Raw genomic sequence first — 14,500 nt, 5'->3', positions numbered from 1 at the left:
CCATATAGGCCTATGTAAAATCGACCCGCTTCATCATCGAGAATCGATTCCTTGCATTTTGCTATTGTTTAATTCATATACATTTATTTGTGAATAAATTGTCTCCATTGACTTTCATTAAAAATTAAACTTTTCCCAAATATGGAGATGACTGATGACATTGTCTGACATCATGAGACTGACACAGTATGTCCATATTCATAGATATGGGCTTAATATTGATGACATTATGGATGGATCTCCATATATGGGCATAAAAGGGACAAGGACTGGTTAGCACCGCTGACTTTAATTAAACTTTTCCCAAATAAAGAGGATGACTGACATCATATGTCTGACATATAGACCACCTGAGAATGACACAGTATGTCCATATGGACATTCCAAGATATGGGCTTAAGATGACATCATGGATCTCCATATATGGGCATTAAAGGGACAAGGACGGAATGGTTAGCACCAATGCTTTTCCCAAATATGTATGAGACTGACATCACAGTATATCCATATGGACATTCCAATTTCCAAGAATTGGGCTGAACGCTTATTGATGTTCTTTGATGTTTTGTTGTTTTTGCTGCGTCAGAGTTTTGGGCTGTCAGTCATTACTTGTGGGTGGGTCGCTACCCCCCTTCCTTTATAACTCAGGCCACATGAGTCACCGACACCATCCTCCGTTTCCTCCTCCATGCTCTCTGGTCTGCGACTGAAACTCTTAACGCAAGATAGATTTTATTTATTAATTGGGGAACTATCTCTATACAGAGGTTAGGCTAATGTCTTACACTAAATTAGCACCAGCCCTTTTCAGGGCGACCTCGGACAATATCAGGAGAATTGGGATTCAACCGGCCAGGTTTCGCGCTACAGTCGCATCCACCAAGAGCCAAGAAGTTGTGGAGAAAGAGCATGCTGTGGATGAGTGCACGCTGGTGAAAGCTGTCCAGGTCGAATTTATTAGTCCGAGCAAACATGTTGTTAAAGGCGTCGAGGCGGCCAAGCAGGTTGAGATTGACTTCGAGAACACCGAAGAAGCGTACAAAAGCAAAAACAACATGGAGCTGCTGAGAAGTCTGCTGGTGTTCAAGCTTTGTACCATCGACGTGCTTGTAGACAAGAACAAGGAGGTAGGTGGAAAAAGTACTCAAATTTCTTAATACATAATAAATGTATAGTTACTTTACACCATTGGGGTTTGTGGGTGTGTGTGTGATTGTGGCAGTGGTGGAAAAAATACTCAAATGTCTTAATAATGCATAATAAATGTAGGCCTACTTAGTTACTTTACACCACTGGGGGGTGTGTGTGTGTGTGTGTGTGTGTGTGTGTGTGTGTGTGTGTGTGTGTGTGTGTGTGTGTGTGTGTGTGTGTGCGTGCGTGCGTGCTATGCTATTACTATGTTATTTTTTTTATAATTCAAATGTTTTTTATTTTTTATTCTTAATACAAAAAGTGGTAATGGGTGGCATAATATATTAACAACTATAAACAACTGACAAAAATGGATACATGATGTATTTACTTGTTTTATTATTATTTCCAGTTAATAGACCTCAGTAGGAAAGTCTTTGGAAAGTGGCTGTTTGAGAAGATGATGAAGATGACTTTCTATGGCCAATTCGTGGCAGGCGAGGACCATAACTCCATCAAACCGCTGATCCATAAGAACCAGGCCTTTGGTGTCGGGGCGGTGTTGGACTACAGCGTAGAAGAGGACCTCACCCATGAGGAGGCAGCGGACAAGGAGATGGAGTGAGTGAGATTTGACTATAGAGTCAGTGAATCGGCGAATACACTATAAAGCAGTGTTTCTCAAACGTTCAAATTTCAAGGTCTCCCCTTAACTCTGACAGTGTACAAATGACGGGTTCATTTGGTTCCATTTGTACACTGTCAGAGTTACAGACTTGTATGGGTCAATTTAGACCCCCATAAAGGAACCCACAGTCCCTGGAATCCACTTTGAGAAACACTGCTATAAAGGATCATATTTCATAGTTCATAGGCTTTTAAATATGTTAAAAAAAATACATTGTATTAAGCATTAACAACTGGTTAGACTCACTTTCAAGTGAGATTGCCTAAACACATTAGACGTGCTTACATTAAATTTCCAAATAGTTCAAACCCTTGTAATCAATTGCAATAAAACCAAAACATTGCAACATGTACTCTGTAACATACTGTATGCAAAGCAAGCCTATAAACCTGTTTAACAATGATCTAGATCATAGACGTGTTGTTTCCTTGTACAGTTTCCTTATACAGGGCAGGCCTCTCAGGACAAACATTAGAAATTAAGAAGAGTATTGGTTGTTGCTGATTTTACGATATCATTCTCTTGTATTTGCTCTGACAGAATTGTAAACACAAGCTTGAGTTTACATTCCTACACACGCAGGAGGAAAGCAGTGACTGCTCTCCATTGGTCTGCTTGGACAGACCTCCCTCGTCTGATTTGCTAAGAACTAGGGGCTGGACATTCAACGGGGACTAGAGTCACATGTACCGGTGCATGCTAGTTCTTTTAGGCAAAGTGACACACACTGAATAAACACAGCGTTACATTTGTCAAGATCTTATCACATCTTATTCACACATTCAAGCTGATTCATCTGATTCCTGACTGAGATAAAAAAAATCACACCCGTGTGAACTGAGCGGTGGTTTACCCACCAACCCCCCCTCCCCCCTCCCCCCTTCCCCTCGGGCTCTGTGTGTGTGTGTGTGTGTGTGTGTGTGTGTGTGTGTGTGTGTGTGTGTGTGTGTGTGTGTGTGTGTGTGTGTATTGCAGTTGATGCACAGGCCAGGCTAGACTCAACAGCACCTCTCTGGTCACCCAGGGTACTCAGGCTACATACACCAGAGGCTACATACAGACAGACAGACACACACACAGACAGACAGACACACACGGATACACACACGGCCACGCTATGGAGACGGTGTGACCACCGCTCAAAAATGTTATTGAATCAGATATAACATTGTAATGCAAAAATACATGCATAAATCAAAAGGATAAACACAATAAAGCCAGAAGGCTTATTTTCATTGCGGTCCTTTGGTGCATTATAGTGTGATGTGTGTGTGTGTGTGTGTGTGTGTGTGTGTGCATGCATGAACGTTGCACGTTACTGTATATGGAGAAAAGAAAACACGTCTACTGACTTTGCTGTAGGCTGTCATTCAACAACATATTTTGGGAAATATTTACTGAATAAAAGTTTCGGGATGTTTGCAAATTAGCATAGACGTAGACCATTGATGTCCAATTTTCTATTATTATTATTATTTTACAGTGGTAATAATATTAAAAAATGTAATCTCATATGAAGCATTCCCTCTCTTTCAGTTCATGCGTGTCCCAGGCAGAGAAAGAGGGTCCAGGTATGTGTTCCTTAGGAGAAACTATTATGATTATTATTGCTGCTTACTGTAGTTGCCTTCTCTTGAAATCAGTCAGATTCATTTTCACCTAAATAATTTGTTTAATTTGTTGCAGTCACTGCCACTGAACGCGTCATAGAAAACGAGATTGATGACAGTAAATCATACTTGGATACAATGTTGTGGTGATTTGTAATTATTGGGAAGATGGGAGCAAAATCAATTTTGGTGAATAACTAACATGCATGGGAGAACAGCACTGCCGGGTTACTAATATGGTTGTGTTACTTCAGCAAGTCCTAAATAGCAAACTGCCTTTCCAACTCTCCACATTGATATGCACAGTCATGTGCGTGCGTGCGAGTTGACTTGGCTGGTTCTTTCTGGATCTAAATAGGCTGGGGTAACCAGATCTATGTGGTTACGGGATAGCACGAACTCTGGCTTCTAAGTTTGTTGGCATGTTGGGTTATATACAGTACCGGTATGTCTCTTGTGATCTACCCTGGCGTGTACTTGTTCCTATAGTAGATCATATGTTACATTTTAAATTGGATTCCATTTTCTTCTTTGATACTGTTATTCTCAGTAGTAATAGTATTAGTATTAATAGTAGTTAATAATAATTATAGTATGAGTATTAATAGTAGTAGTAGTAGCAGCATCAGCACCATTGTAGTAGTACTGGTAGTGGTGGTGGTGGTGGTGGTAGTATTTATGAAGAAAAAAGTAATGTTTTGAAAGTTCCTCAGATCACCTGTAGTCTAATCTACTTTTCATTCCTTTTTGGGTTCTTCAGATCTTTCCTGTTAGTGGCTTGGGTGCTCGAGAGAATTGCTGCTCAGATAAGCAGCTAATATTGTTATCTTTTGACTCCAGATGTAGGACATCGTGAGAAGAAGTACAAGGCTCATCGTCAGTTTGGGGACAGACGTGACGGTGTGACCAGTGCTCGCACTTACTTCTATGCAGATGAGGCCAAGTGTGACAACCAAATGGATACCTTCATAAACTGCATTAAAGCTTCAGGTTTGTTCATGTACACTGTAAATTTTCTAATTTGCCTTCATCATTCATACACCATATGACTCTCTTAACTACCAGTGCTCAAAGAAAAGAATGGAACAAAATGTTCCCTTAGTTCTTTGAGCTTTCTTTGTATAGTATACTATACTCAAATAAATTCAAATAAATTGAAGGCCGGCTGACATGGACAAAACAGCTAATTAAGGCTATCAAATTAGCCACATTTTTTAATGATGTCATGTACCCCCATGTTAAATTACCCAATCAAATTAATTTATTGTAGTTACTGTACTGAAAGTAGTACTTTCTGTACAGTAACTGCAATACATTACTTTGATTGGCTAAAATGGAGGGAGGGGGCGGAGTTGAGCGCTGAGCATTATCTTGAGAAACTAACCCAACATAACCGTGTGAGGAGGAGAATAGATGCGACTTCATAAAACAAATTTTAAAACAAGCAGTTCTAGGGGTAAAAATGTTATAGAATCTGCTATAGAATCCACCCTAACCGCATACAAAGTACAAGTCTTCTACCAAACAGGTGTTAGAGATTAGTACGAGGGTCCAACGTTCTCTCCTCCTCCCCGGCTCTGAGCCCAGCAGCCATCTCCTGCTGTAATGGAACGCACACCGGAGCATGCACTGAAGTCCACGGCTCATACACTCTGTGTGTACTGTGTAGCCTGTGTGTGTGTGTGTGTGTGTGTGTGTGTGTGTGTGTGTGTGTGTGTGTGTGTGTGTGTGTGTGTGTGTGTGTGTGTGTGTGTGTGTGTGTGTCAGAGACGTGTGCGCGCGCGCGTTGTGCCCGCACGACGGACGAAGTATACATTCACTGCTAACGGATACGGCCCGCCTCCTTTTCAGACTGTTGGGAGAAAGACCACGTGACCTACTGTATCATAATGTTAAACTTCTGGGCGTGTCACCAGGCCTTTAAGGGAACATTTTGTTCCCTTCATTTCATTGAGCAGTATATATCCATCCCTAACTCGAGATAGGGACATTTGCCAAAAATGCATATCTACACACTCACACGTTACAACGCTTATTTATGGTCAAGACCAAAACATTTGATTCCCTCTGGACATCCTGACCGATTAAAAAACCCATGAAATGTATTATTGTCACTGTCTGTGTCTGCGAAGCAGACACGTTTCAATCATCTGCACATCTCTGTAGCTGCTTCTCTCGCTCTGCCCCTCTCTCTCTTTCTCTCTCTCTCTCTCTCTGGTTGTCTAACCACAAATCTAGAACAAATGCACACACATTTGAAGATGAAGCATCAGAAACAACAGCAGTCCATCATTTCAGCGTCAGGTCGCGTAGTGTGCTCATAAAGCCAGGAATTATGGTATGCACGCACGTTCCGACGGTCCCAACCCGTAAACAAACATTACCACTTGAATTGAAGTTCTTTATGAGGAGATGGAGACTGTACATGATCACCACTAAAGCTCATTCAACTTTCCTAAAGCTGCATAACAGCTTGACAATCCACCCATGTTAACTTAAAACAAGGTGGGGATATATAATTATATCACCATAAGACCATACCAGTGAATAGCTTATATTGTTATTCATTTCTGGCCAGATGAATCTATCAACCTTATGAAACATTTGTGCAGACCTGACTTTTAGACTATTGCTCATTATTCTGAAGAACATGTGCTGGCATAATGAAACTAATGATGCAACATATTGGGAAATCATTACGCACACAGCCACAGACCTGCGCAATTGTAGCCAATAATTCATTCCCTTATGCAAGATGAAGCTGTACATTTTTTTGTATAGCCTACTACTCTTTTACATTCAATTTGTTTTTAGTCCCTAGTATAATGCTCTAACTGTTGTTATTGGCTAAGTTTGTGCACCAGCCTGTCATTCATGCATACAAAAATATGCCCGTTATTTTTATCAGATGTCCGCCGGTACATTTTAATCATGCCGGGAATTGGATCAGTGGTACTGGACAACATACTTAATATACTTAATGTTTTCACGTTATAGGAGGAAGCTCTGTAGATGGATTTTCTGCTATTAAGATGACTGCTCTTGGCCGACCACAGTTCCTTGTATGTTTACATTATTCTCATTCTTGAAGTTCCTCAAATAAATCAGTGACTTGTTGTATTTAACCTTGAAAGTTTCAACACATAGAGCGTTACAGCCACAAAGACAGCACTTTAACTTATCTACTGATCTGTTGCTCCTGAACAGCTTGAGTTCTCAGAAGTATTGGTGAAATGGAGACAGTTCTTCAAACTTCTTGCAGCACAACAGGGAAAATCTGGAATGACTGCTTTGGAACAAAAACTCGAACTGGAGCAACTGAAGGTACGTTACTATGTTTTGCCTGAAGCAAAGTCAATGGGTTCATTATAAACATATGACTTATGCATACTCATTCCTTACAGGTTTGCACAGACATGCATGACTTTGACAGACATATCCCCATAGACCTATTTCCTTTTGAACTTGAATACTGATCTAGTATTAAAAAGTAACTTCACTGTAATATTTCCATCCAGGGAAGTTTGGCTGAATTGGGTGTTGGAGAAAAGGCTGTTGATAATTGGTTTACTGGAGAAAAAATAGGATCTTCAGGGTAAGAGAGTTAATTCTACCATAAGTTATATTTTCTATCTTTACATTTTGCTAATACATTATGCCTTACACTTGTAATAAATTATACCAATTGCATAATGTATCTTTTGTGTAGATTACTGTTGTGTAGCATTTTACATTTCTGTCATTGTGTACACTCACTGTAGACTGTAATAACATTTGCTATTATCTCAGATACATTTTACTTGCAACCATCATACCATTTGCTGTGATTATCTGCTCTCTTTACACCCTAGGACAATTGATCTACTTGACTGGAACAGCTTAATTGATGACACAACAAAAATGTCCAGTTTGCTGATGGTCCCGAACCTAGAGGTGAGACATCCAAACATGAATATGTACATTCACTCAACCAGACAGTCATTCAGAGTATTGAATGGACAGCAGGTTATTTTATTTTATTTATTTGTATGCAGTTACATACATTACATTACAGTACATTGTTACAATTCTTGAATTCACCCTCGATCTCAATGAAGTGTAATCTAATCTAATTTGACAATTGATTGATTGATTGATTGATTGATTGATTGATTGATTGATTGATTGATTTCTGTGTTGGGTGGGTAGACCGGCCAGCTGGAGCCGCTGCTGAAGACGTTTACAGCTGAGGAGGAAAGGCAGATGAAGAGAATGCTACAAAGAGTCGATGTTCTTGCCAAGGTAAATCCATATATTAACATTTATTTTACTGCTTAATATTGTTGCATTATTGTCTCCGCCCGGCCAAGTTTGCAGGATTGGTCCGTTTTGAACAAAACGCCTCAAATCACAAATTCAGTGTGCAATTTCGGTGAAATTATGTGCGCACATTCCCACTAGGTCAAGGAACTAGGTCAAATTGGCAAATTGGTCACATTGGCTTATAGTGCCACCAGAATGTTTCTAAACACATTTTTTGAACAAAATGCCTCAAATCATGAATGCAGGGTCCAATTGATGTGAAAGGCCTATGAAGACATGGCACCCTTTTCACATTGGCCTATTATAGCACCACCAGTAGGCCACAATAACCTACCTGACCTGGCGGAGACCTGTGCTCTGGCATGTTTCTTTGTGAATTGAAACTACTCGTTAGGTCTTACACACCCATCGCATCGCATTGAATAGACCTCGTTTTGGGAGGGGGGGGGGTGTATGTTGTGGCGCACAATATCCATGTTCTGTGTGCCCGACCGGAGACCGATACATCATTAATGATAAATAAGTAGATTTTTTTTTTACGTTTTGAAATTTAAGTGTGAAATTTTGACTACAGTATCTGTAGTTTAGAACATTGCTCACAACTCTATGTCCATGTCTATGCCTCTATGTCCATGAGTACTGGCATGTAAACACAGGTTCATAACTTGTAGATTTGTTTGTTTTTGGGAGAAACAAGTCAGGGTTTATTACAATATACAATAGATAAGAGAACGTCTTTCAACCACCACAACAACTCTAGTGGGTTTCAGCAAAACAAGCAAAGCAAACACGAATGAAATAGATTTACTGATAACAACATGACGTTTAATACCCCATGTGTATGTATGTTCCAGCATGCTTTGGAAAATGGAGTAAGGCTGATGGTGGACGCTGAGCAGACATATTTCCAGCCTGCTATCAGCAGACTGACCCTGGAAATGCAAAGGAAATTCAACAGAGAAAAGCCTGTTATTTTCAACACATACCAGTGTTACCTCAAGGTGAGAAAGAAGAAACACATTTTGCCATGTAATCGCCTGCATTCTACAGAATGGAATTGTGATTATTTACTTCTTAAAAAACATTTGAAAGATTAGTAGGAGAGGTGACTTAAGCCCTATACATTTTGTTGTATGACAAATAGTGAAAATAGCTACAAGCTCACAATGCATCACGAACGATATAACAAAACATTTTGATGTGATGCTTTGTGAGCTTGTAGACCTGCTTATTTATTTAAATGTACCAGTAAGACTCCCTAATCGGGAGATAAGCGACCGTAGGTGGCTTATCTCCACAAATAGGGCAAAAATGTGTTTTTCCCAAATCTTCCTGATCCATGTTGATGACATGAGTGTAGACATGCTGTGTGTATAATTTATAATTTAGCTTTTAATGACTCGTCCAAAATTGGGATGCCAGTTTCAAAGTAGTTAATGGAAGCTGTGATGGTAGTCAGATGGATTAGGTCAGTATGGGTTGTCAGGAGAAATATGAATCAAAACTGTACTACTGTAAATTAACCCATTAAGGTTCAAGGTTTTTAAAAATTTTCATAAATAGCAGATGTACAAGGTCTTTTACACAAAAGTATGCTGTAATAACTTACCCTGTTATATGTGTTACCCTGTTGTACTATAAGCGGTTAGCTCATCAGCAATATCAAGCTGATATTTACAAAAGATTACTGATATACTGTGACATGTTTTCAAATATCTATTGTTGTCCATGAATAGCAGATGTACAAGGTCGCAGCGTGGCGTGAATTGACACGCTGCAGGCTTGTATATCAAGCTGATGTTTACAAAAGATTACAGATATACTGTGTCATGTTTTCAAATATCTATTGTTCATAAATAGCAGATGTACAGTACAAGCTCGCAGTGTGGCGTGAATTGACACGCTGCGAGCTTGTATACAATATTTGCTATCTTTGAATAGCCAACGCAAACATGACACAGGTGTTTTCCTGTTTTCAATGGTAATATTACAACCTTTTCATATTAGTACACTTTTGTGATTTATTGTGTAATTTTGTATTATACTCGATCTCTTTAGGACGCATATGACAATGTATCCGTGGACGTTGAGCTGTCAAGACGGGAGAACTGGTACTTTGGTGCCAAACTGGTCCGTGGAGCCTATATGTACCAGGAGAGGGAGCGTGCCGTACAGATTGGCTATGAAGACCCAATTAACCCAGACTATGAGGCTACTAACAGAATGTACCACAAGTAAGCAATTCTTTCTTCTTATTGTTGTTATCGCGGCTACAATGTTGAGGAACCAAAACCAAAGAATGTTGTTCTCATATAAGATGTAACAATAACAATCTTGAATCTTGAACCAACCTTAAATATATTATGGTATGATGATGTGAATTGGTGAAAATAGATCTACAAGCTCACAATCACAAAGCATTGTGAGCTTGTCCTTCTTCTATTTTGACAGTTTTTGTGTTTACATTTTTGTGAAAGAAATGGAGAAAATCTAGCAGTTCTGTGCATTTTTGAGCTGTGGTAAACCGCTCCATAGAGTGGCTGGGTGTGTGTCTGTAGCCATCTCTCCTCAGCGTTTTGCCATAGCATTGTGTGTGTGTGTGTGTGTGTGTGTGTGTGTGTGTGTGTGTGTGTGTGTGTGTGTGTGTGCGTGTGTGTGTGTGTGTGTGTGTGTGTGTGTGTGTGTGTAGCATAGCCTGTACATCCTAGACTTAAATCCTAGTCTGAAGACGTTATGCAAGCACGACCACCGCTCACTTCACATTGGGTGTGATTTTTTGAAAATGTGTTCAAAATAGTGATGCCAGGGCTAATGTGATTAATGCTCTGTGTGTGTGGTTCAGTATCCAAGAAAGTTACATTTTTAACCCGCTGTCTCATCTGATTTTCTTGTTAAGGTGTTTGGAGTATGTGCTGGAGGAGATCGACATCAACAGAAAGGCCAATATCATGGTTGCGTCCCACAATGAAGACACAGTGAAGTTTACCCTGGAGAAGTAAGCCTGTCCTCAGACACTTTTCCTTTTGTTCCTGTTCGACTTTCCAAGGAGACGTTACGACCAGAAGTGGTGACTGCTCTCCATTACGACATGTCGCCACTCACACTGCTCTCCATTACGACATGTCGCCACTCAGACATTGACTTCTTATTGCCGGAGTGGCGACACTTCCATATAGAGGTTAAGTTTAGGGTAAGGGTTAGAGATAGGGTTAGTGTCGGAAACGAGACATGTCGGATGTCTCCTTTCCGACATGTCTCCATTCCGACACTAACCCTATCTCTAACCCTTACCCTAAACCTAACCCCTATGGAAGTGTCGCCACTCCGACAATAAAAAGTCAATTTCGGAGTGGCGACATGTCGGAATGGAGAGCGACACCCACCAGTAATAATGTAAAGAAAATCCAGTGGAGCTTCTTTTATAAGAGTACTACTAAAAGTCCCAGTGTTAATGTATCCATGCTTAACTAGATGAGAATGTACACATGTACTGTAATGTGTTAAAATGAACAGATGTTAGTTAAAATAACACAGATGATTTTTCTGTGTATATTTTGTTTGAATTATGTCTTTTCTTCTGTCTCAACAGGATGAATGAGATGGGGCTGTCACCCACTGAGAACAAGGTTTACTTTGGACAGCTGCTTGGCATGTGTGACCAGATCAGTTTCCCGCTAGGTATGTTGCTCACTGCTCAACTGGTGACGTTAAATGTTATGTAATCAGATGTACTCTACAGCACTTGGTCGTGTGACATTTTGGCAGTAGGGGATCCAACAAAATATAGATCCTGCAGACCTCAGCTTTCTTTCAAAGGGTGACGTTAAATATTGTGTTATGAAATCAGATGTTTACTGTACTGTACTGTCACACTATAGTCAGCTGCTAGCCTACAAAGGTCATGCTGTCTTTAATTATTATTCCCAGATATGCCTATATCAATCTACATACCGGTATATAGTCAGCATTGTCATAATAACCTCAGGGTCTCAGACTTTCTTTAGTCTTTTACACAATGTATGCTGTAATATTTTACCCGGTGTTATGTGATATATCAAGCTGACGTTTAAAAAAGATTACAGGTATACCGTTGTCATGTTTTCAAATATCTATTGTTTAAATATTTAAAATCGACACACACACACACACAACTTGCTTTTTCTGTTTTATGCAAAAGATGAAATGAATTCCTGCATGCACCGATCCATTGCCTCTGCATTGAATAGATTAAAAACAGAGTGACGTTTCTGTGAGAAACGTCGATCTGTTTTTAATAAATTCAATGCAGAGACAATCGTTGCGTGCAGGATTGTTTTTATTTTTTTATTGTATAACTAACCATGTTCTGTTCCATGTTTGTCTCCTTTCCTCCATGACCTACATCTGTTGTGGGAACAGGTCAGGCAGGTTTCCCTGTGTATAAGTATGTTCCATATGGCCCAGTCAACGAGGTCATTCCTTACCTTTCTCGCCGTGCTCAAGAAAACCGCGGCTTCATGAAAGGCTCCCAGAGAGAGCGCAGCCTGTTGTGGAAGGAGCTGAAGCGCAGGCTACTCTCTGGTCAGGTCGTCTATAACCCTGTCTACTGATTTGCTACCATGTCCATATATTCTACTTCATGTAAAACATTCCACCACGTTTGCTTTTAGCTGTGCTTTTGGTTTAAGGTGTGTCTTTTGGGTCTCTTAAGGGCCATTCACACTGAGCACTATAACTATAAAAAATATAGTTCTAAGTGGATGGCACCAACTATAAAAGAAAAAACAATGGCAAAAGAGAGTTATTGTTATCTTTATAGTTATTGTGCCCAGTGGGATTGGCACTTTGGAAATGCTTGAAAAACAGATATTGAATAACCTTGTGCATCAAAAGTGGGACATTTCTAGAAGTAATTGCATGTATTACATGATTATGTGTAGAATGGAGTTGCTGTAATGTAGCTCCTACCTTAAGCAATGCAAACTGAAAGTGCCTTGTAATTTCTATGCTTCAATACGTTTTTCTTTTAATTGAAATTAGCTCCAACTTAGAACAATTTCGTTACACTCCTAACAGAGTACTGTACATATTTAGATTGATTTGTGATTATTGTGTCAGTGTCTCAATTGTGTCAGCTTATTTAAAAGCTTCTGTAAAATATTGTACATTTTTGTTGTTGTGTGGAACAAGTTTAACTGTTAATTATGTGCTCCAAGTCTACGGTTTTTCTTAACGTTTGTCATTAAGACATGTACTGTATATATTGTATGACAAATATAAACCTTTTTTGACGTAAATGAATGCTGTCATCTTATTGTGAGTTACAGAGGAAAGCAAGGTTTTATTACTGTCATGCTGCACTTTTTGACTGTTAAAGGTCCCTCAGCAATACACTGACTGAAATCCTTTCCAGACTGTAATCTTCCTGTGGAGTTGGGTAGGTGGAATTTCACCCTAGGCCAAGTACTGTACAGTATGTAAAAAAAAGTAAACAACAGCTCAGCTTACATCTTAATCCCCCCTGTCTAACCCCTTGTTATGGAATGTGTGTTTTTGCGTGGCTAGCACAGGGCTCGCACGACCATGCCCTCACTCACATTTGGAAGAGATTGTTATGTAACAAGAAGTTCGGCCAGCAACGACCATGCCCTCACTCAAGAGATTGTTATGTAATGGGCAGCTAAAAAGAAAACTTATGCAACTAATACTGCGAAACGCTGTCAACGCTCAGTGAATCTTTCATTGATGCTAGAAGGATCATCCAGCCTTTTGAAAGAAGTCTATTAATATCAATACATCCTTAACGTACTTACTGCTTTGAAACAAATGGCTTTTTTAACTAAAGTATTTGTAAATAATATGATTGACAACTTTGTTGTGCAACCATCCTTGACTCAACAAAATATTACTATTGTTATGTCTGTCATGTAGACTACGACTTATGGTGCTATCATAAGAGCACATTGTCAGTGCCAGTGTGAGTGATACATGATCCAACCTGAACCTTACATTGCATCATGCAAATTGTACAGCATTTTCTAAATCAGTACACTATGTACTGAGGACATTGCCTCCTAAACTCAAACCATCTGTATTCAAGAAATGCATTCTGGTGTCGTCCATATGATATTAGACAGGGAAATAAAAATGTTTTACATTGTATTATTTCAGTAGGTGTTAACAGTGTCCAACCTGGTGTCCCTATTTTGTAGCGTCATTATAAGCTTCTTTTTTATAGAGTTTTGTAAAAGAAAAGAATATAGCATTGGGCTTAGTGAACTGACATGACTAAGAAAATGATATTCTTGGTGGTGTCGGCCGCCACATGAGTGTGTCTCACAATCTTGTGTTTGTCAGACATTTCACATTCCCCATTGCAACAAAGGAACAGTCAAGCTGTGTCTTAGCAGCAGATGGTACAGGCTATACACACAAACATGTTCCACACTCACATTACAAAATGATCCTAAGCACGTCAGCATTGTTTAAACTGCTGTGTTTTGCTAAGAGGCAATGTACTGCACCCAACAACTCACTCCTGTGCTGTTACACAAGCTGCACCTGGAGTCCAAAGTGATGATGGGCCATTAGTTCATTCTCTCTGAACCTTCCAGTCCATTTCCTTTGAATCAGAGGCTCACATTTCAGATGCTTTTGTATTATATTACAACAAGCTTCAAAAGCTCAGAGGTTGTCTTATACACCACCACTTTAGCCCTATATACTTCATCATATAATGAATAGCATTTCAGAAAAGAATGACACGCCCAAAATAGGGATTTCAGGTTTC

At 39.6% G+C, this 14,500-nt stretch overlaps 1 protein-coding gene across 1 annotated transcript; it reads left to right on the top strand.

Moving 5' to 3' along the window:
• The first annotated feature begins 677 nt into the window (after nt 1–677).
• LOC308300055 (proline dehydrogenase 1, mitochondrial-like) lies at nt 678–13,007 on the top strand. The gene is made up of 14 exons (XM_080743820.1): nt 678–1,127; nt 1,544–1,752; nt 3,356–3,390; nt 4,270–4,419; nt 6,427–6,491; nt 6,637–6,753; nt 6,948–7,024; nt 7,281–7,362; nt 7,618–7,710; nt 8,586–8,732; nt 9,790–9,965; nt 10,628–10,726; nt 11,321–11,409; nt 12,130–13,007. Exons 1-14 carry the CDS (start codon nt 777–779, stop codon nt 12,318–12,320), a joined length of 1,881 nt encoding a protein of 626 aa, XP_080599946.1. The 5' UTR covers nt 678–776; the 3' UTR covers nt 12,321–13,007.
• Nucleotides 13,008–14,500: the final 1,493 nt, after the last annotated feature.

Source organism: Nannobrachium achirus, assembly GCF_963921795.1.
Source record: "Nannobrachium achirus genome assembly, chromosome: 15".
NCBI lineage: Eukaryota > Metazoa > Chordata > Actinopteri > Myctophiformes > Myctophidae > Nannobrachium > Nannobrachium achirus.
Note: the sequence above shows the minus strand (reverse complement) of the source record. Positions and strands in the feature narration are given on the sequence as shown.

Bases quoted from the DNA above. Each gene is read 5' to 3' on its own strand.
- LOC308300055 (XM_080743820.1), top strand. From the start codon at position 777: ATGTCTTACACTAAATTAGCACCAGCCCTTTTCAGGGCGACCTCGGAC. The intron at 1,753-3,355 runs GTGAGTGAGATT...CCTCTCTTTCAG, and splicing joins GCAGCGGACAAGGAGATGGA to TTCATGCGTGTCCCAGGCAG. The intron at 3,391-4,269 runs GTATGTGTTCCT...TTTTGACTCCAG, and splicing joins GGCAGAGAAAGAGGGTCCAG to ATGTAGGACATCGTGAGAAG.